Source organism: Lynx rufus, unplaced genomic scaffold (genome assembly GCF_022079265.1).
Source record: "Lynx rufus isolate CCGP_SWC_20201006 ecotype Redwood Valley unplaced genomic scaffold, mLynRuf1.p SCAF_48, whole genome shotgun sequence".
In the NCBI taxonomy this organism is placed as follows: domain Eukaryota; kingdom Metazoa; phylum Chordata; class Mammalia; order Carnivora; family Felidae; genus Lynx; species Lynx rufus.
The window spans coordinates 799,794-819,610 of record NW_025814865.1 but is presented as its reverse complement, the minus strand read 5'-3'; the positions used below and the strand labels follow the sequence as shown (position 1 = coordinate 819,610).

Here is a 19,817-nt window from a genome sequence, read left to right as displayed (position 1 = left end):
CAAGGGGGTGCTGGAATGAGGGGGAAAGCCTTACCTAGCTTGTTAGAAGGGGACGTCACTTACGGGCACCGGTGCTCTGTCTTCTGGTTCCCCCCGTGCTGCCCTCGTTAGAGTTTGCTTTAGCACCTCTGAGGTGATCTCCTCAATGCCAAATTGCTCTTCCCTGAATGGGACGGTCCTTCAGAGGCTCCTTTTATTACTGTGTCAGGTTGGAAGGAACTGTGCTGGCAAAGGCATGGCAGGCTGCTCTGTCACAGAGTTGATAGTGCTTAGCCCGTGACTGAGCGCTGCTTGCAGCGCAGAGAAACGTCCTTGGAGCGTGTGCCTCCGTCCGGGTTTTGCGGAGACCTTCCTGCGTGTGCGTCTGTGCGTACTGAGCACACGCGTATGCGCATCGAATGTGGAGGTAGAGCTGGGAACGGGTAGCAGTATGGAATGATGAGTGAGCCACTGCAGCACCCAAAGTCTTTGTTTTTGTCTCTTGTTTTAAATTTTATTTGAGAGAGAGAGAGAGAGAGAGAGCATGAGTGGGGGAGGGGGCAGAGGGAGAGACAGCAAGAGCGAGGGAGAGAGAGCGAGAGAGAGCGAGAGAGAGAGACTCTTAAGCAGACTCCACACTCAGCACAGAGCCCAACGTGGGGCTCGATCCTTTGACCCTGAGATCACGACCTGAGCCAAAATCGAGGGATCGAGGGTGGGACGGTCAACCAACTGAGCCACCCAGGTGCCCCATGTTTTTCTCCTTTTTAATAATATACGACTGATTGGGGTGCATGGGTGGCTCCATCGGTTAAGCGTCCAACGCTTCCTTTTGGGTCGGGTCATGATCTCACGGCTTTGTGAGTTCAAGCCCCACATAGCACTCCACACAGGCAGCATGGAGCCCGCTGGGGACTCTCTCTGTCTCCCTCTCTCTCTACGCCTTCCCTACTCACGCTGCCTCTGTCTCTCTCAAAATAAATAAAACTTTTTAAAACTTTAGGAAAAAAATAATATACTACTGATTTTAAAGGCTTTATTCGTAAATTGATTTGAGGCTCATGTTAGAAAGCTCTATGCCTTTTTGTAAATGGCAACTTTCCTAAATAAGCCACATAAAAATACTGTTACATCAAGAAATAAATATTTCTAAATATAGCCATATGAGATTTTTCACTAGTGTTGTTTTTAAAAATGTGTAAAGGGGACTCCCGGGTAGCTCAGTCCGTTAAGCATCTGACTTGGGCTCGGGTCGTGATCTCGTGGTTCCCGAGTTGAAGCCCCACGTCAGGCTCTGTGCTGACAGCTCGGAGCCTGGAGCCTGCTTTGGATTCTGTCTCTCTCTCTCTCTCTCTCTCTCTCTCTCTCTCTGCCCCTCCCCAACACACTCTGTCTCTCTCTCTCTCTGTCTCTCTCTCTCTCTCTCTCAAAAGTAAATAAACATTGAAAAAAATTTTTAAGAGGTCTGAACCTTTATAAATAACTAAAGTGTGAATTTTCTTGCCCCACAATGCAACGTGTGTGTGCAAGTACATGTCTGTACCTTAAGTGTGTGCGTGTCATTTTAAGATTTCCCGTCCTGTTACGTGAGGTAGCAACATGCAGCCTCCTGTGTGTGCTTGGACTGGATACCTCGCGTCACGAGCGGCGGGGACGGTGTGGGAAAACGTATCTGGCTGTCATTCCCGAAAATGAGTTAAGAAGGTCATCGAGATCTGGATCTAGTCCCGTTTGGAGAGATGCGGCTTGGCATCGTGCGCTCACTTGTACACTTTCTCCCTGTAGACAAGCAGATGTCCGACGGCCGGCAAGCGGTGCGGCAGGACAGCAGGACTCCCGGACGCCGGCCCAGCTCGGTCAGCCGTCTCCCGCCTGGGGGGCTCCGGAGGTGCCCCCGGAGGCCCGCGGCCGAGCGGGGACCCTCCCTCGAGACTACAGATCCTCGGAGGGCGCGCCCTCGGCCCCGCACACCCGCGGGCAGGAGCCCAGGCCCTTGAGCGCCGCGCCCGTCCCCAAGCAGCCAGCCCCGCGGAGGCCGCCGCCGCCGCCGCCGCCCAAGCGTGAGCCCGGGCAGTTGGGGGGCCTGGCCGGCGGCACCCCCAGCGGGCCCCCGCCGTCCCCCGAGGCCCCGGACGCGTGCGCCCCCCGCCCGGCCCTCGGCCAAAGGCCCGAAGACGGCGAGCGCGCGGGGCGGCATGTAGACGGGCACCCGGCCGGGCCTGAGAGCCAAGCCCTGCTCCCTTCCTCGCTGCGGGCCCCGTGCCCGGCCGCCGTGGAGACTTCTCGCTCCCCTTCGCCCCAGTTCGCCCCGCAGAAGCTCACGGACAGACCTCCCCTGCTGGTCCAGGACGAGAGTTCCACCAAGTAAGGCCCTGGCCCCGCGCCTGCCCTTCCCTGGGCTCCCGCGGGAGGTTTCCCGGGCGTCGTTCCTGGGCGGTGTGGGGGCGGTGTCTGGACCCCATGGGGGACAACCCACAGCTCCAGGGGTCAGGTGGATTTTTAACTTGGGGTCGGGGCGGGGGTGCCCTGTTCTCCAGGAGCAAAGGGGATGTGCCGCAGGTGCGGACTGTCCTCTGTCCCCGTGGTCCAGGCCCAGCCGTGGTGTGTGCCTTCCCTCCGGGCATCTGCCCATGAGGGCTGTGCTTTCCCTGAGCACTTGTGTGGTTGGAGAGTCCCGTGTGCAGTAAGCCTGACGCCTTCAGGAGACTTCGGTGTTTTTCATAATGTCCAGGATTTCCACACATTTTGTAGGTTTATGTTTCTATTTTTGAGAGAGAGTGTGAGCAGAGGAGGGGCAGAGACAGAGACAGGGGGAGATGGAATCGCAAGCGGGCTCCACGCTGTCACCGCAGAGCCCCATGCGGGGCTCATGTGGGGCTCACGCAGGGCCTCACACGGTCAAACTGTGAGATCAGACCTGAGCCAAAGTCAAGAGTTGGACGCTTCACCGACTGAGCCACCCAGGTGCCCCAACACATTTTCTTTCTGTGTCATGTGTGAAAAGCAAAGCTGGTATACACATGTTATGAAGGCAGAGGAAAAACCTGTTCAACTCCATGGCGCTGCTGTTAGAATTTCTGACGTGGACTTGTCTGCCGTGCCCGTGGAGATGTTGATGAATATGGTCAGGCTGGGACTGACCGGTCCCGAACGCTGAATGTTTCCTTTTGCCGTCCTCTCAGAGTGCCTTTGAAGAACTGGGAAAGGGCAGAAGTGCAGAATTTTCATCTTGCTCGCTAGGGCCGTGGTTGTCCATCTGGGGGAGGGTGGCTTTGCCCCCGGGGGGGCATTTGGCTGTGTCTGGAGAGGTTTGGGGGGGTCACAGCTGAAGAGCGAGTGTTGCTGCTGGCATCCAGCAGGCAGAGGCCGGGACGCCTCGCATCCTGCGGTGCACAGGTGAGCCCCGCAGCAGGGAATGCTCTGGCCCCGATGTCCCGTGCTGTCGAATACGGTAGCCACAGTCACATGTGGCCGTAGGAATGGAAGTTAATGAAAAACAAAATAAATTCTGTGCGTCAGCTGCACCACGTGTGCACCATTTATTTCCATCATCCCAGAAAGTTCTGTTGGACCTTTTTGTTGTAGAGTCTCAAGCCGTTCTCTTTTTTTTAAGTTCATTGATTTATTTTGAGAAAGAGCATGAGCACGGGAGGGGCAGAGAGAGAGTGAGAGACAATCCCAAAGCAGGCTCCACGCTCTCAGCACAGAGCCCAGCGCGGCTCAGACTCCGGACCCAAGAGATCATGTCCTGAGCCGAAATCAAGAGTCAGATGTTAAGGGGCGCCTGGGGGACTCAGTCGGTTGAGCGTCCGACTTCGGCTCAGGTCATGATCTCACGGTTCGTGGGTTCGAGCCCCCCGTCGGGCTCTGTGCTGACAGCTCAGAGCCCGGAGTCTGTTTCACATTCTGTGTCTCCCTCTCTCTCTGCCCCTCCCCCACTCTCTCTCTCTCTCTCTCTCTCTCTCTCTCTCTCTCTCTCTCTCTCTCAAAAATAAATAAACATTAAAAAAATTTTTTTTAGGGGCGCCTGGGTGGCGCAGTCGGTTAAGCATCCGACTTCAGCCAGGTCACGATCTCGCACTCCGTGAGTTCGAGCCCCGCGTCAGGCTCTGGGCTGATGGCTCGGAGCCTGTTTCTGATTCTGTGTCTCCCTCTCTCTCTGCCCCTCCCCCATTCATGCTCTGTCTCTCTCTGTCCCAAAAATAAATAAACGTTGAAAAAAAATTTAAAAAAAAAATTTTTTTTAAAGAGTAAGATGTTTAACCAACTGAGCCACCCAGGCGCCCCTGTTCTTTTCTTTCCACCTTGAAAATAACTCGGCAGAGAGGACACCACTGATAGCATCCTGTATCTCTGCAAGTGTGGCCTCGTAACCACAGCTTCATCTGGGGGCCACGTCTGCTCTGTGTCATGCAGACTGTGGGCACCACTGAGATAACCTGTCAGTGGGAGGCAGCGTTGTCCGTTCTGAAGGGAAGAAGAAGCAATAACGTGGTCTGTGTGGCGGGCCAAGTGTACGACACTGTTCCAGGCGAGCTGGCCTAGGCCCCTCAGGTCGCTCGCTTCTCGGGAGCTGGTCTGAGCTCCGCGGGCTCCTCGGAGAAACAGCCATGTGTTCCCACAGTGCTCGTGACCTGCGTCAGCTCAGGACATAGGGAGTGGGTTTCATTGTTTTCTTGCCTGAAGCCAGTGTTGATTTTCTCATTCTGTCTTTTCCAGGAGCTTGAGAGGGATTTCAGTAAACAGGGACAGTGCCTATTGAAGATACTGGGGGGTGATGGGTACCCACATTTTTTAGTGTTCCCACCCATCGTGTCTTTTGGGTCGGAAAAGGTTGCCTGTGCACCACGTCCCCTGCTGTATGAGTGCTCGCAGAGGGCCCGAATCCGGGTCAGTGTCTATACCCAGACCCACATGTGGACACTTTGTTCTCAGGAAGCTCAGTGAGGCACATGGTGGCCGTGCCACCTCCAAGAGCTGCTACCCAGAAAGTCGCTCACAGTGCACTGAATGAGTCACTGTCCCCACGGTGTGCCCCATCGGTCAATCCTGGTATGAGAGCCTGCGATCCCAGTGACCTGCAGGCTGAACAAGAAGCCGGGGAGGGGTCCTGGCCCTGCTCTGTATCCACGGTCAGCTACCGATGGGTCAGCAGGGGAAGGGCCAGGGTCCCCCTGTGTCAGGGCTTCCTGAGCTGCCGGTCATTTGGGCTCAGCTCAGAGATACTGTTCTCGGGGCGCCTGAGTGGTTCAGTCAGTTAAGCATCCAACTAAGCGTCTCACAGTGCGTGAGTTCGAGCCCCACGTCGGGCTCTGCATGATGGCGTGGAGCCTGCTTGGATCGATCCTCTATCCCCTTCTCTCTGCCCTCCCCCACTCTCAAAAATGAATAAACGTTTAAAAATTTAAAGGAAAGGGGTGCCTCGGTGGGGCAGTCAGTTAAGCGTCCAACTTCAGCTCGGGTCATGATCTCACGGTCCCTGAGTTCGAGCCCCACGTCGGGCTCTGTGCTGACAGCTCAGAACGTGGAGCCTGCTTCCGATTCTGTGTCTCCCTCTGTCTCTGCCCCTCCCCCACGTATGCTCTGTCTGTCTCTCTCAACGATAAATAAACGTTAACAAAAATAATTTTAGAAATAAATAAAAATGTAAAAGAAATTGCCCTGCTCTCTGCTGACTTGGATCTCTTGAGCAGAGCTGCTCACCTCATCTCCCTCCATGTCCGGCCTCTCCCTCCTTCCAGCTACCCCTTGACCATGAGTGTGCACGCGCTCCTGCCTGCTGGGGCGCCAGCCGGGGTGCAGGGCAGGCTCCCACCTTCACGCGCTGTTGAGCCGTCCCTGTGTGCCAGGCCCTGAGCCCCCAGCAGGAGTGCGGAGAGTGGAGAGCAAGCATTCCTAGCCTCTGAGGGATTTCAGAATGGGCATTCCTACCAAAACAAATGCTTCAACTCGTGTGCTAACACTAGGTAGCTGACTTTTTTACTTATTTGTTTTTCCAACATTTGTTCATTTTTGAGAGAAAGAAAAGTGTGAGTGGGAAAGGGACAGAGAGAGGGGGAGACACAGAATCGGAAGCAGACTCTAGGCTCCAAGCTGTCAGCACAGAGCCCGACACGGGGCTCGAACCCACGAGCCATGAGATCATAACCTGAGCCGAAGTCGGACGCTCAGCCGACTGAGCCACCCAGGTGCCCCTAGGTAGCTTACTTTTAAATCTTTAACAGTTGTCTGGGGATTTTTTGCTTAAACTTCAAACGATCCTCTGCTCCCCCATCTGCCCCTACCCCACTTGCACTTTCTTTTTCAAAAATAAACATTAAAAGAAAAAAAACATAGGCAATCTTTCTAGAAGTCTCCCGGCGGCCCCAGAACCACGCAGGCACCCGTGGGTATGTACTGGCCCTGCTTTGAGAGGCAGCGAGGGAAGGCTTTAATGATAACTGTGAAAGGAAGCCTGTTGCAGGTTCCCCGACAAAGGAGAATGTCACCGAGCAGGGCCTGTTAATGTTTGCACTACTATCCGCATGAAAACGCGTGTTAAACCACCCTCCTCTCAGTCAGCAAGCCCAGGGATACACCCCCGGCTCCCCTAGGGGTGTGGGTGATTTTGAAAGTGGAAAAGGTGTCCAGACGCTCAGGGTCAGGAACGCAGGCCTCCTCAGCCTCCATTCCCCGTCCTGGGTCTGTGATCACGGAGGCTCCTTCCAGCTCAGTGGCCAAAGGTCTTTGAGCCTGGGTTCCCCAGCCGGAAGAGCAGGTGAGGGACCAGCGGGTTTCTCTCCTGGGTAGGCATCGACGGCAGGGCTCACTTTGCGTTTTCAGCACACGGCTCTTCTCTTTCCAGAATCGAGCGGGTGATTGACAACAATACCACTGTGAAGATGGTGCCCATCAAGATTGTGCACTCGGAGAGCCGGCCTGAGAAGGAGAGCCGCCAGGGCCTGGCCCGCGCCACCGAGCTGCCCACGCTGCCCAGCGGGCTGGAGAAAGACCACATCAAGACCCTCAGCACCTCGGAGCAGTTCTACTCCCGCTTCTGCGTGTACAGCCGCCAGGGCGCCGAGCCCCAGCCCCAGCCCCCCGAAGCCCCCGCGCCCACTGCCAAGGACAGCGGGGCCTCTCCGTCCGGGTTCAGCTACATGAGGACCAAGGAGAGGACAGCCGAAGACCTGAAGTCAGAAGAGCTGGCCTGGGAGATCGTGGGCAAGGAGAAGTCTCTGGCCGACATCCTGGACCCCAGCGTGAAGATCAGAACCACCATGGACCTGATGGAGGGGATCTTCCCCAAAGACGAGCACCTGCTGGAAGAAGCCCAGCAGCGGAGGAAGCTGCTCCCCAAAGTCCCCTCTCCTGGGACCGCGGACGAGAAGTGAGTAAGCACCGCCTTCAGGTGCGTGGTGTGGCCACTCGGTGTGCTTCTCCCTCTTAGCATCTGGTTCGCTCCAGGGGGCAGGTGGCTTCTCCGTGTGTCTGTTTTCATGATTGCTTCTGGGGGGCAGGTTTCCGAAAGTACTGCCCAGTGCTTAGCACGTTTTGGCCATCCGGGGACCCTCCCAAAAGAAGCGCTAAGGCCCGTGGCTGGGGATGACGACTCTGAGGCCTGGCAAAGATGTGAGGATAGCGCAGCTCCTGCGATGCCCGCAGGCGCCTCTCAGAAGACAGCGCTTCTCAGCTGGGCCGTCGTCTCCCTCCAGGGGACACTTGGCAACGTCCGGGTACGTTTTTAGTTGTCGCCCCCGCGAGGTGCTCCCGGCATCCTGTGGGTGGAGACAGGGAGGCTGCCCAACACCCTGCGGTGGACAGGATGTCCACCCCCACAGCCCCAGATGTCAGTCACGAAGGCTCCTGAACGTCATAGTTATTACGGAGGCTTTCTGTTCCCGCTTGCGGAACGGAGTGAACGGATGCATTTCCACGGTTTGGGGGAATGTGCTTTGCGTCCTGTCTCATTCCGTGGGCCGCCTGCACAGGCGTGTGCTCACATCTGTCCTGTTTATGTCCGTTGTGTCCATACACGTCGTTAACTGGCGGTAGGTGGGAGTGCCCGTGAGATGCCCGAGAGAGGGGCAGAGGGGGTGAGTCGGATCAAAGCAAGAGGGAGCAGACATGGCTGCAGACAAGGGCTGCCCCTCCGCCCCCCTTTGGCGGTCCCATCCCCCGGCTGTTGTCTTTTGGTTAGCGGCCCCAGTGGCTCGTCGGGACCGAGGCCGTGAGCTGGAAGGGGGCACGTGCGCGTAGGGTCCCAGCCAGTTGCGGTTCTGACCTTTTTACGCAGGAGAGAGGAGCCGAGCGTGCCGGCGGCCATGTCCCTGGCCACCAGTTCCACGTACTACAGCACTTCGGTCCCCAAGGCCGAGCTGCTGATCAAGATGAAGGATCTGCAGGAGCAGCAGGAGCCCGAGGAGGATTCGGGGAGCGACGCGGACCACGACCTGTCGGTGAAGAAGGTAGGAAAGGCCGTTGTCAGTGAAATCGTGCTCGTTGGCAGAGGAGGGGCCGCACGTCTCCGTCCAAGTAATCTGTCCCTTCCAGCCTGGTTCAAATGCTGCGGACTTCATTCTGTGACCTTCAGCAAGTTACCTGTTCTCTTTGAATATCAGGTTCTAATACCTGCAGCCAGGAGATCATAGTCCCCACATAGTGCTTGTAAAGTGCTTTGTCCACCAAGCAGCGGCATTCCTTGGCTCCTAGAACTCCCAGGCGCTTAGGGATACAGCAGGAGACCAAACAGAACGGAGCCCTTCCTTTCCAGAGGGGAGCCTCTGTTCAGCCCACATGAAAACAAATACACAGTAGGGGGTCGGCACACTGCAGCCTGTGGGCCAAACCTGGTTTTGTGAGCAAAGTTGTATTGACACACAGGCACATTTATTCACTTAGAGACGCTCTCTGGTGGCTTTCCTTCCACAGAAGCAGGGTTGAGTAGTTGCAGCTGACCACGCCACCTGGAACGTCGAGGATCTTTACTGTCTACCCCTTTATGGAAAGAGTTTGCCAGCGTTTCATGTGGTACATTGGATGGTGAGAGAGTTAAAACAGAGTGAAAGAATCGAGTGAAACAAAGGAAGGTGATTCTAGAGAGGGCTCCGGCGAGGGGATGATTGAACAGCGACCTAGAGTGGTGTGAAGGGTGAGCCGTGTGGATATCTGGGTGCACTGGGGGAAGGGGACCAGCCGCTGCGCAGGTCCTGAGGTGGTAGGCTCGTGACACATTGGAGAAGCAGCAGTGGCTTTAGCTGGAGCTATGTGGACGAGGAGGGTAGGACTGGAGATAAAGTCAGAAATGAGGTCAGGGACTACATAGTGAGTGGCCATGAGGTCATGGTAGGGACAGCATTACTGCTGTCGGTATCAATGTCATTACTGCTCTATTAGCTTTAAATCTCCATGATCTGTCAGCACGCCAGACCTGTGGCATCTAGGTGATCACCTGGTTTTTTAGGAAGGCCTTAGCATTAAACGGATGACGGGATTGCCAAAGAAAGTCCGTTTCGGAGGCTAGCACGTACTCTTTATTCCAGGGCCTTGAGCCCGTCAGATACTACCAGGGAAAGAAAAGGAGGGAAGCAGCCTTTTGTGAGCATTTGCCATATGCTTAGTACTTTGGAAAACTGCTTTCATAAAAAAACACTTTTTTTTTTCTTTAACAAAAATCTTCCCAAAAGATTATGCGTGTATAGTTGGTGGTTTAAAAACACCACTGGCTGGGGCACCTGGGTGGTGCAGTCGGTTAAGCGTCCGACTTTAGCCAGGTCACGATCTCGCGGTCCGTGAGTTCGAGCCCCGCGTCAGGCTCTGGGCTGACGGCTCAGAGCCTGGAGCCTGTTTCCAATTCTGTGTCTCCCTCTCTCTCTGTCCCTCCCCCGTTCATGCTCTGTCTCTCTCTGTCCCAAAAATAAATAAACGTTGAAAAAATAAATAAATAAATAAATAAATAAATAAATAAATAAATAAATAAATAAATAAATAAATAAATAAATAAAAACACCACTGGCTGATTTCAGATATAATAGAAGAAATACTGTGACCCATGCATGAGAGAAATTTATTTTCAGTTTGGGGATATTTGCTTTTTTGTTCAAGGGAATTAAAGGGAATAAAAGATAAGAATTTTAGTCCTGGGCTTGTATCTGGCTTCCAATCACATATCCAATTTCTTTCTTTTTTTTTTCTTCTTTTTTAATGTTTATTTTTGAGAGAGAGAGACAGACAGACATACCAAACGTGAGCCGGGGAGGGGGAGAGAGAGAGGGACATGCAGAATGTGAAGCAGGCTCCAGGTTCTGAGCTGTCAGCACAGAGCCCGACGTGGGGCTCGAACCCGCGAACCGCAAGATCATGACCTGAGCCGAACGAAGTCAGACTCTTTTTACGACATGGCCTTGTTTCTCGTGCTGTGATGAGTTTGGGGTGGGGCACGCCCTGGTACTGCCCAGCCTTCATCTGGGTGGCTCTTTTCTCTTTCTGCTTTTGGGAGGCTCAAGTTGCTGGGCAACTGCCTCACCTTAGATGACTGCTTTGGGATTGAGATGAATCCCTGTGAACTTGGCTCCTGACAGCCTACTCCCCGCCCCCCCAACCTACTCCGCATGATTATATTCTTGGGTTTTTTTAATGTTTATTTATTTTGGGGGCCGGAGGAGCAGCAAGAGAGGGGGCCAGAGGATCCGAAACAGGCTCTGAGCTGTCAGCAGAGAGCCTGATGCGGGGCTCGAACTCACGAACTATGAGATCATGACCTGAGCTGAAGCCAGACTCTCAACCGACTGAACCACCCAGGCTCCCTCGCATGATTAAATTCTTAACCCAACTGACATATCTTATTCCAGATGCAAATGTTGAGTAATTTCACAGTAAACGGCAAATGCTATAAATCACAGGTCTCTATGGTGTTAGTGACTCAGTAATCCTGCTTTTCGCCTTGATTTGACAAAGGCAACTGGCACCCTGTCTTTTCAGCCTTCTTCCCACAACCCACAAATACGCTGTGTCGTGTGGTTGTACAAAGTGTTCACGGTGGGGAGAAGGAGGTCCGTGCCGTGTGGATGTACCTGATGGGCCATAACGGTAGAGCGGCTTGACCCCGAATCGCATGTGGACCCACGTGCCCAGAGGGACCTTGGCTGTCATGGTCCCAGCATCGCTGCATGCTCACAGAGCCCGAGTGCCAAGTCGGGTGACCCTGTGTTTTAGGAGAAGGCTGAGGACACAGGGATGCAGAGAGGGAATTGTGGTGGCTGGTTGGAAGCATTACCCCAGGAAGGCGAAATCCGTTTTTACACCCGAGGCGGCTCAGGTACACTCTGCCCAGAAAGAGGCCCAACTGAGATATGGGATTCTTCAGCAGAAGCAGACACTCCATGGTCAACATCTGGAATCTGAGGGTTGTGGTTCTTCCCTGGAACTTAGACGTGGGCATGAGGCCCAGAGAGAAAAGACCTCATTCCCCCCACAGAGGGGGACAAAAGTAGGTGTGCGGGGGGGCACCGGAAACAGAGGTAAGGGGCAGGAGTGCACCTGCTGTGAGACCCAGGGTGGGCGGGGGGGGGGGAGGGGTGGTGGCTGGCCTCTGCCACCACTTGCTCTCCCCCCAGACCCTCTTGAATGCCATGTGCTGCAGAACACAAGCGGATGGGCTCGCGCGAGGCTCATCTGACGTGGCGGGTGAGGCCTGCTGCACCCCGGCTGGTGCTGATAACCAGTGATCCGCATGCTTCCTGGGCCAGGCCTTGTTCCGAGATCCCTGAAAGTCAGCGTCTGGCCCTTTATGGAAGAAGGGGAGGGTATTTCAAATAAAACTTTACGCAAGACATATAAAGGAATCAGAGGAATTTGGGCTCCTTCCAGAACGTCCAGCTTCAAGTTCGCTCAGCTGTTATTGCAGGTTTTGAAGGCGCATATCATGCATTGGTGTGAAATCTTTATCACGATCATTGCTAAAGAAGAATGAAACAGGAAAATTACCAGAAGCCCTGGCTAGGGGTCCTCACACATCCACAATCCTCTGAATTGCTTGAGGTGTTCACTCGGGTTACGGGTTGCCTGCAGGTGAGAATTTGGAAGGTTCTCCATCCCTACAATCCATTTTGTGCTCTTCCCTCAAGTTATGAGTATCTGAAAAAGGCCATCTTAGCCATGGGAGTCGAAGTTGACTTAAACCGTCTCCCCAGATAGGTAGGTAACCAGACGCACCGAGACACAAGCATCAGCCCACATTCTGAGAGAAAATATCAGAGAACTGTAGACGCATACAGCTTTACATTAGTGAGGGAAGCGGCGCCTGGGTGGCTCAGTCGGTTGAGCGTCTGACTGCATGCAGCTCAGGTCGTGATCTCACAGTTCGTGGGTTCAAGCCCCGCATCGGGCTCTATGCTGACAGCATGGAGCCTGGAGCCTGCTTCGGAATCTGTGTCTCTCTCTGTATCTGCCCCTCCTCTGCTCTCCCTCTCTCTCTCTCAAACTAGGTAAAATAAATAAATAGTGAGGGAAGACTAACTAGAACCTGACCCGAAAAAGCCCAAAGCAGTTTATAAATTCCATGTTGGGTGTTTTAGGAGAAAACCCATGCCGATTAATCTGCAATGAGGACGAGGACGGCTCTCCTCTGAAACTGCTTGCCATCTTAATCTGCAGGATACCCAGACATTGCGATAAGCCCTAGGCAGGTTGAACCACGAGCAGGCAGTGCCCATGCCTTTCCAGGCCGTGGACTTATCGTTATACGTACTTGTGCGCGCGCGTCCACGCCAGATGGGGATTGTCGTCAGTGTCTCCTCCGCAGACAAAGCGGACACGTCATCGGCTCCTGCAAAGCATACGCTGCCTTGCTCGTGGTTCAGCGTGTCTTTCGTGCCGCCATGTGACTTTGCCCACCTAAACTGTCATCGGGACAGGCGTTTTTTGTTTTTGAATTTTTGTTAACGTTTCCTTATTCTTTAGAGAGAGAGTGAGGCAGAGCACGAGCAGGGAAGGGGCAAAGAGAGAGGGAGACACAGAGTCTGAAGCAGGCTGCAGGCTCTGAGCTGTCGTCTCGAGCCCACAAACCGTGAGATCACGACCAGAGCTGATGTCGGCCACTTAACCGACTGAGCCACCCCGGCGCCCCCATGACAGGCGGGTTTTACCCCACTGTTGTCTGTTAAGCCGGGGCACCTTCTCAGCCTGCACGCAGGACTGCTGGTACCTGCCAAGTAAGGGTACCTCCCGCAAGCCGCCAGGCTGGTGATTGTCACGCAGGCTCGCGTTCAGCTTTCGTGTCAGTCCTGCAGGTGCGGGCTCCCTTTCCCCTGTGCAGCCAAGATCACGGTCCTGGAGAGCTTAATGAGACGTCGCTCCCTCCGGGCGGGTGACTTCTCTCCGCTCGGCTCTGCCGGCTCCCTGTGGGGTCGGAGTCTGTAAAGGGCCCAGGACACGCGGTGACGGTGTGGGGGGACTTCATAGGTCCACTTTCTATACGTGGTGTCCCTTGTTGCAGCAGGCTGAGCTGACATCCTAACTGGACGTGAGCGTTCACATTCTGCAGTCTTCATTTGGGTTTGTGCACCTCGGCGCTGTGGCGTGCGGGGGTTCACGTGGGCTGTGTGTGGTTCAGCACGTGGGGGTGAACGCGCTGGCGCTTCTGCCGTGGGTGGGCCTGACGGCACGCAGACATCCGTGCTCAGAAGACAGTGGCTTTGGCAGCCTGGGCTCACCTGTTGCGTTCCTTTAGAGCCACCCCTGTGCGTTTCCCCGGATCTACCAGAGGAGGCAGACCATCTTTGCCACTCAAATCCTGCCACTTCAGCAGGAAGGCCAGTTTATATGTTTGGTTTTTTATTTTTGCCCCTTTAAAAAATAATCACTTAAAGGGCCTATGGAAAAGGAGGTGGGGAACTCATGTTTAATGGTCAGAGTGTCAGTTGGGTAACATGAGAAAGTTCTGGAGATGGGCGGTGGTCACAGTTGCCCACGATGTGAATGCACTTAATGCCACAGAGTGCTACGCTTAAAAACGCATAAAATGATAACTTTTGAGACGTATATCTTGCCATATTCAGTTTATTTTATTTTATTTTATTTTATTTTATTTTATTTTATTTTATTTTATTTTATTTTATTTTACCTAAAATATTTTTTTAATGCTTTTGTTTTTGAGAGAGAGAGGGACAAAGCATGAGTGGGAGAGGGACAGAGAGAGAGAGAGAGGCGGGCACAGAATCCAGAGCAGGCTCCAGGCTCTCAACTGTCAGCAGAGCCCGACTCGGGGCTCGAACCCACAAACCGTGATCATTACCTGGGCCAAAGTCGGACTCTTAACCGACTGAGCCACCCAGACACCCCTTTCCTGCCATATTTTTAAAAAGGTAGTAATATATGTGCATTTCGGTCACATTCAAGTCAGGTTACTCTCAAAGGACTTTTAATTTTACTGACATCCCTTTATTTGTTTTAACTTTAAGTTGCTAGTTGTGTGTGGAGCATACGTTTAAATCACGCCATTCAGTAGCAGGCGTGAGACTCCATAACTTGTGTACGTGTCAGTTCTTGCACTGGAAGATTGCAGACTATGAAGCACAGAATCTAACGTGGGCCCCGAGAATCCCGGCCAAGGTGAAGGTGAAATGAGGTTTATCTCGAGGGGCCACGTCCTACCTATGGCTGTGTGATAGGACACTAACGGGAGGAGAATAGGTTAGTTTCGTGTCTAAATGTCACGCCAGGGACTTCACCAGGAGTTGTTCTCCCTCCCCGGGTCTTAGAAAGCCTCTCTTAGAAAGTTGATGCGAAATCAACTCTTCCCCACGCGGGTCACTTACGTGAGACCACAGGGCCCGGGCAGCCACTGCAGGTGCCAGGTCGGGTCACCCTAACGAGTGTTTGCATGCCCCCCTGTGCCCTACAGCAGGAGCTCATCGAGAGCATCAGTCGCAAGCTGCAAGTGCTTCGGGAAGCCCGGGAGAGCCTGCTGGAGGACATCCGTGCCAACAGCGCACTGGGGGACGAGGTGGACGCCATCGCCAAAGACGTGTGCAAACCCAATGAGTTTGACAAGTTCTGCATGTTCATTGGGAACCTGGACAAAGTGGTGAACCTTCTGCTGTCGCTGTCGGGCCGTCTGGCGCGGGTAGAAAACGCCCTCAATAATTTGGATGACACTACTTCTCCTGGTGATCGGGTAGATACAACGTGCCTGACCTGGACTCGGCGGGGGGTGGGGCGGGAGGTGGTTGCGGGAAGGTTCCGCGTGGGGCGTCATGAGTTGGTGCCCTGAAGCCTCACGCGGTCCCTGCGGCGGCCTGTGCACCTCCCAGCGCAGGACGCCTTCGGGTGTCCAGGGCTCTCCCTCACTTTGCTGGTAACTGAGGGAGACAGGTGCTGGGGGTGTGGTGGGCAGGGCCTGACAGGCGTGGTCATGGGACTGCAGGGCTGCTGTGATGTTCAGGAAGAACTGTGGGCTCCTTTTCACATCTTCTCCCCTGTTCCCACGGATCATTACTGATCAGCGTCTCTTCCTAGGAAATAGTCTCTTTCGCCTTTCTTGACCATGCGTGTAAGTGAGTCTCACTGAGAATGGAATGTGATGTTGTTGCTTCTTTTAACAGGAGTGCACACGGCAGTCTGGAAGCATTCGAGGACTTGTCTGCCTCTTCTCCCTCTCTTGAGGTATGCAGCCTGGAACGTGTCTCTTAGGGGGTTTGCAGAATGCAGGAAGTAATAGCCCCCTTGTTGGCTTCACTTGCTGGGTCAAATATCAGTAGAACATGGAGTTTGCTTCTCTGTGTAGGCCCTCAAATGATCATCTTTATTATTAATAAGGCTCTTCTCTGAAAGGGGAGCAGAAGAGTTAGCCCTCTCCCTTACTCTAGGTGAGAGCGCTTTCAGGTGACCTAAATGTTCTCGAGCGCGGCTCACAGATGTTGTCATTCTGTGCTTAGCTTAGTCATTGATGACTGCCGTTTGAACGTACTGGATAAGCATTGACAAAATAGCCGGGACCTTTGGATGATGTTCAGATTCCACTTTCTGATTTCCTCGTCTTTGCCACGTGTATCTGAGGAGAGGAAGATAACACGAGGGGTGCCTGGGTGTCTCCGCCTGTTGAGTGTCCGACTGGCTCAGGTCATGATCTGTGGTTCGAGCGTTGGAGCCCCGTATTGAGCTCTCTGCTGTCAGCACAGAGCCTGCTTGGGAGTCTCTCTCTCTGCTTCTACCCCACTCAAGTGTGCTCTGTCTCTCTCAAAAATAAAAATATTCTTAAAAAAAAAACTTGAACAAGAAAGAGATTCGTTTATACATAATTGGAATGTTCTCGAGTATTGATTTAAGTGAACAACTAGTGTGGTCTTTGCAACTCAGCTCCTCTATAATCTATCTTTCCCTCCGTGTGGGTGGAACGGACAGATACTTTATTTAGCATTTGGGGATGATGAAGGAATGCCAACGCTAAGGACCACGCACGTGGTCCTCCTGAGCACCAGGCTCTGGAGCCCTCAGCACGTCCCAGGGGCTCCCTGTGAATGGAGTGTTGCATTCCCCCAGCCAGGGGCAGTGAGGAGGCCCCGTCTCCAGCAGGGTTGGCGTTGGAGGAAAATCTGCGTCAGGCAGTGGAAGTCTGGAGACGCTAAGGTTTTCAGAGACACCATAGTAACTAGTTAAAAGACACGGCAGAACGTTTTCTGAGGCTCCCTCCATCTTTCCAGACAGAAAATGTCCCCATCAGGTCCTCTCCCAGCCTCTGCAGCCTCCTCTCCCTAGTCAGCCTGACTGGTTTTAAGTTTTTATGAATTTATTTTGAGAGAGAGTTCCTGCACACACCAGCGTGGGAGGGGCAGAGAGAGAGGGAGAGAGAGAATCCCAAGGCTCTCTCCCGTGATGCGGGGCTGGGACTCACAACCCACAAGATCGTGAGCTGAGCCAAAATGCAAGAGTCGGACACTTACCTGACAAAGCCGTGCAGGCGCCCCAGCCTGACTGATGTTAATAATCCAAAGCGCACTTCTAGGGTCTGTTAGCACCTGTTTCCCTTTGGGTTTAACGGATTTGCTTTGCCTCCTCTTTGCGTGAGAATTCCCTGTGCGCGTGACCTGAAGAGGGCGGTGTTGCACGGGAGTGGGCAGGGGACCTGACGCCTACCAAGACACTTTCTGCTTAGTGACCCGCCCACCAAGACACTTTCTGCTTAGTGACCCGCCCACCAAGACACTTTCTGCTTAGTGACCCGCCCACCAAGACACTTTCTGCTTAGTGACGGTGGCCGCTCACGTTCATCGCGCTCTCTCTGTGTGCGGGAGTTTTACAGAGAGCCGCCGCATGCTGGACTCTCACGGCGGCTGTTGGTAACTGTGCGTGGCCACGTCGCAAAGTGGCGGAATGAGAGCGGCTGTCCTGCTGTCCAAGTAAAAATCACACGGAGGAAATGAAGCCCCGGCCTCCCCCAGCCGACGGTGGGAGACTGAATGCACTCATCTCTTCCTTTCTTAGTTTTCGTTAAACTTAGAGAAGGCAGGGACCGTTAGGTGTGTATTTTGCGGAGAGACGGTGCGGCTGTGAGTGCCACATTTTAGGAACGGGGTCGTCCATATCCCCCAAAGCGGGCCCCGTGCGGGGTGCCGGGGAGTCTCCCCCGTCTCCCTGCGTCTGTCCTGCCTGTCCTTGCTCCCTCACGCGTGCCCTGCAAGCTCGCCCAGGGGCTCTTCTCCTGCGGAAGGGTGTACACACCCCGCTCTGCGAGTTCTCCGGAATCCGCGCCTTTTGCTGCCTTTGCCGCGGTGTTGTCACAGGCAGTCCTCTGACGCGCGTGGGATCCCTAAGTCCTTTACACCTTTGGAGCCTCTCAGAATTCTGTCCTTATCTGTCCGGGGACAGCTGCTCTCATCAAGGCTGTTCCTCTGAGCCGTTCCAGGCCAGTGGGAAGAAATGGGAGGCGGGACGAGCCTGGGAGCTCTCGAGGAAGGGCTGGGGCCAGCCGCGCCCGAGTATCTCCGTGCAGAGGCCGTCAGACCCCTGGTCCCTAACCTGGTGTCAGGTGTCCCCCGAGGCAGCCTGCAGCGTGGCCGGCATCTTGCGGCGGCCGCCCGGAGCCCCTGCTCTCGCCCTCGTCCTCAACGGGCTTGTCTCTCTCTCTCCCCAGCGATCGCTGCTCGAGAAGCAGCAGGTCCTCATCCAGCAGCACGAGGATGCCAAGGAACTGAAGGAGAACCTGGACCGCCGGGAGCGGATCGTGTTCGACATCCTGGCCAGCTACCTCAGCGAGGAGAACCTGGCCGACTGCGAGCACTTCGTGAAGATGAAGTCCGCCCTCATCATCGAGCAGCGTGAGCTGGAAGACAAGATACACCTGGGCGAGGAGCAGCTCAAGTGTCTGTTCGACAGCCTGCAGCCCGAAAGAGGCAAATAGGAGGGCCCTCCCTGGAGGAGGCCGGAAAGGGCCCCTCTGAGCTTGGTTCCAGAGGATGCACGCGGAGACCCCAGCCAGTATTTATGTCCTGCAGCCCGAGTTGTCCCCTAGTGGGATGGCTGCTTTAGAGAAGCAATAACTTCCATGTGTGTTTGCGATGATCTATTTAATGTGTTTTAGCTTCCCCGTTGAACGCTGAGCAGAACATCTCACCATTAGCCATTTTGCTTTGCCGGTTACCACACGTGGCCCAGCCTCCGGAGGGTGGCGGGTTCCCGCAGTATAGACTGTGTAGTGCATGCAAGTGGTCCTTCTCACTGGTAAGTGTGCCCTTCCTCCCGTCTTCACATCCTGAACCAACCTCCCAGGAAGCAGCCTGAGTGAGTCTTGAAGGCGCATGAGCGGGGAACCCCTGGCTCCCGTCTTACCCTGCGATTCCTTACCCTGGGAAGCGTGGGCTGCCCCGTCGTACCCCATTCATCCGATGGTGTGGACCCTTCCTCGTCTTTCATTCATTGTCTCCCAGCAAAACCATGATGATATGATGACAAGTTACTAACCTTTTGGAAAGGGGAATGGTTTCCCAGTGGTTAAAACCCACTGTGAAATGAACACCTTATGTGTTGGCTTCATGCATCCTGAAATCGCCACAGAAAGAATCGTGTGCATGCTTTAAAACACGCGCACAGCACAAGGAGCTTCAGTCCTGACGTCACGGTTCACGTGATCTTTTCCTGCAAAGTGAAAGTCCTCGGTCAGTAGTGTGTCCAGTAGGAGTGATGTGCTCGCTAGATACTTGTTTCATGAGACCAACAGCATATTTCTGAAATTACCTTCTGCCTGTAACACTTCCTTTGTGTGCGTATGGTTGTTAGTGACAATTGGCTATGTTTCTGTTTTTGCCTCTTTAAATCTATTGCCATGCCGTAAGGGTTACTTTCCATTTACTTGTAAGAACCTTTCCTCTCTGCGCTTTCAGAGGCCCCATGGAGTATTACAACGCCCAAACCCGATCTTTTTCTGCCACAGTTTATAGATTCTGTCCCCTGTTTATTAGCTGAAACCGCAAGTTTCTCAAGAGAGTCTGCTCACTAAGAAGACACTGTCATGCTGTCAGTTTCCAGTGGACAAGTCACAGACTGGGAGGAAAGATGTGCTGATCATGTCTATGACAAAGGATCTAGAACGTGTGAAGAACTTTCAGAAGCAAGAGAACAAACAGCTGGTTAGTACATGGGCAAGAAACATAACTCGGTGCTTCAGCACAGAGGCCGTGTGCACGGGCAATAAAATAAGCACGTGGAAAGACATTCAACCGCCATCGGCTTGGTTGTAACTTCCGTTTAATCTACGCCGATGTAGAGCTTCTTCACAGATGCTCATCTGATTAAACGCGTGGTAAATGGCAGGACAGCCCCTTGGACGACGTCATGTTGAAGTGATGATCGGACATTTGGTTGAT

At 53.9% G+C, this 19,817-nt stretch overlaps 1 protein-coding gene across 1 annotated transcript in view; it reads left to right on the top strand.

The window, feature by feature from the left end:
- The window catches only part of LOC124525802 (protein Shroom2-like), a 90,086-nt gene extending 71,731 nt beyond the window's left edge, over positions 1-18,355 (top strand). Inside the window, exons 6-10 of the mRNA XM_047098383.1 lie at positions 1,765-2,343; positions 6,824-7,348; positions 8,255-8,426; positions 14,861-15,133; positions 18,089-18,355. Coding sequence (XP_046954339.1) covers positions 1,765-2,343; positions 6,824-7,348; positions 8,255-8,426; positions 14,861-15,133; positions 18,089-18,355 — 1,816 coding nt within the window. The remainder of the gene's footprint in view (positions 1-1,764; positions 2,344-6,823; positions 7,349-8,254; positions 8,427-14,860; positions 15,134-18,088) is intronic.
- Positions 18,356-19,817: the final 1,462 nt, after the last annotated feature.